The 2,083-nt window shown below is 36.8% G+C and overlaps 1 protein-coding gene across 1 annotated transcript in view; it reads right to left on the bottom strand.

The window, feature by feature from the left end:
- LOC106874782 (CCN family member 1) overlaps positions 1 to 2,083 on the bottom strand; it is a 463,637-nt gene that overhangs the window by 176,297 nt on the left and 285,257 nt on the right. Inside the window, exon 4 of the mRNA XM_052966586.1 lies at positions 1,603 to 1,953. Within this exon, the coding sequence (XP_052822546.1) occupies positions 1,603 to 1,953 (351 nt within the window). The remainder of the gene's footprint in view (positions 1 to 1,602; positions 1,954 to 2,083) is intronic.

Genomic DNA, 2,083 nt, shown 5'->3' on the forward strand with positions numbered 1-2,083 from the left:
GTGTGTGTGTGTGTGTGTGTGTGTGTGTGTGTGTGTGTGTGGGTGTGTGTGTGTGTGTGTGTTATTTATGTGTGTGTGAGTGTGTTTGTGTGTGTATCTATGTGTGTAAGTCATTGTGTCTATAGTTGTCTCTATTGGTATTTGATGATCGTTGCTGATGTGCTTACCACCCCGTAACATAGCGGTGTGACAATAGAATAAGAACTATGGTGAAAGAATATGTACGGGTGTCGATTTGTTCCACTAAAATCCTTGAAGACGGTACTCCGTTCTCGCCGCAGTCTAACGACTGAAAGAGGTAGAGGATATGATATACTTACATATCGCACCAAGCTCATATTTTACCAGCTCAAGGGGAAAATTGCAATAATGAAAATGACGAATAAGTAAGCGAATTTACTAGAGAGTGATATCAACCAAAAAAACAAATAAAACAAGAATGAATGTAAGAGTGTTAGAATGTGAAGCTGAACCTGAAATTTAATCTGAAATTAAAAATCAAGCCACATAACTAACAATAAATGTCTCTCATATATGAATACATACGTACATATCCTGCGAATGTGAAAACAGGGAAAACATACAAGAATTCAAAGGGTCACAAGCAGATGATAAATCCTATCTCGCAATTTTACCCAAAGTATAGCTGACCTCAAAATTATTACTTTACATTTCCGTCTGTTGCGTAAACGATATTCATCACACACTCATAAATTCTATAATGTAATTAAGAAATTGCAAATTGGTATTTTTTAAAATAATTTAATCAATGGTAAAAAGAACAACAAAAACAAAGACAAGTCCGGTAAGTTCTATAGTTGTCTTCCAATATATTATGGCAGTGATTAGATCATAAAAGTAGGACGAAACATTTTGACAATGGTTACAGTACTATCAAGACGTAAAGTAATAAAAAAAGATTAAAACGGTATACGTGAGATTTAGACAATCTGACACACTCACTCAGTCACACACGCTCTCTCTCTCTCTCTCTCTCTCTCTTTCTCTCTATCTCGCTCTCTCTCTCTCTCTCCCACTCTCTCTCTCTCTCTCTTTCTCTCTCTCGCACACTCCCACACACACACAAACGTGTATGTATATACTCTATTCAAATCCACAAATATATATATATATATACAAATAAAATTTTGTGAGTATATTCTTGTATACATATACATACTCACACACACACACACACATATATATAGATATATATATATAGGGTATATGTTTATTTTTCTTACACACGTTATTACACATTCACACACATACGTATTCACGCATACATGATACTCACACCCACACGTACATATATATATATATGTGTTTACAGAGACAAGAATCTAGAGAAATAAAGAAATTTAGATTGAGAGAGATAGACAGACAGACAAACAGAATGAGAGAAAGAGAGAGAGAGAGAGCGAGAGAGAGAGAGACGTTGTAAGAAAAGATATAAAAATAGACATGTTACTATGAATGTTTAAAAATATACATATATTTTAACGATAACCACACGGGTACAAGATGGCGTCAATGCACCATTACATTTTTCTTTTTTTAGCATTTCTTTATTCATTATAATTTTTTGTTTCCGTGTCTTACCGTGTCTCACATAGCTTCCGTCTCGTCGGGGATCATAAGCTACCACGTTGCTTGTGCTTCCGCTTTTGCTTTCGATCGTCTTCGTGTAATTGCTGTCCGTGTCACACCACCATTCACCACAGCATTGCCCAGCCACAGTAACTAACCGCGGGTTCTTACAATGTGTCAAGGAAGGTTTCTTTTCTTCCTGAGGACATAGTGATACACAGCCGAAGTTACCATTTTGGCAAGTGCACAAGTGTGAACAGTCTGGGCGCACCTGTTCTCCGTCACTGTACAAAGTCTTCTTTACGACGCGCTTGCCGTTCCGGTAGAATGAGCTGTGCACTTCGCAGGGTTTGGGGTAACGAGCTGGAAGTAAAGGTCAGGGATATGTATTAGGGGGGAGCTGTTGTTTTGCTGTTTTAAATTATATTTTTGTTATATTTTAAAGTTTATTTTCTCGTTTGGGGATCGTAGGGGAGGAAAAACAATATATATA

This window comes from Octopus bimaculoides, chromosome 3 (genome assembly GCF_001194135.2).
Source record: "Octopus bimaculoides isolate UCB-OBI-ISO-001 chromosome 3, ASM119413v2, whole genome shotgun sequence".
NCBI lineage: Eukaryota > Metazoa > Mollusca > Cephalopoda > Octopoda > Octopodidae > Octopus > Octopus bimaculoides.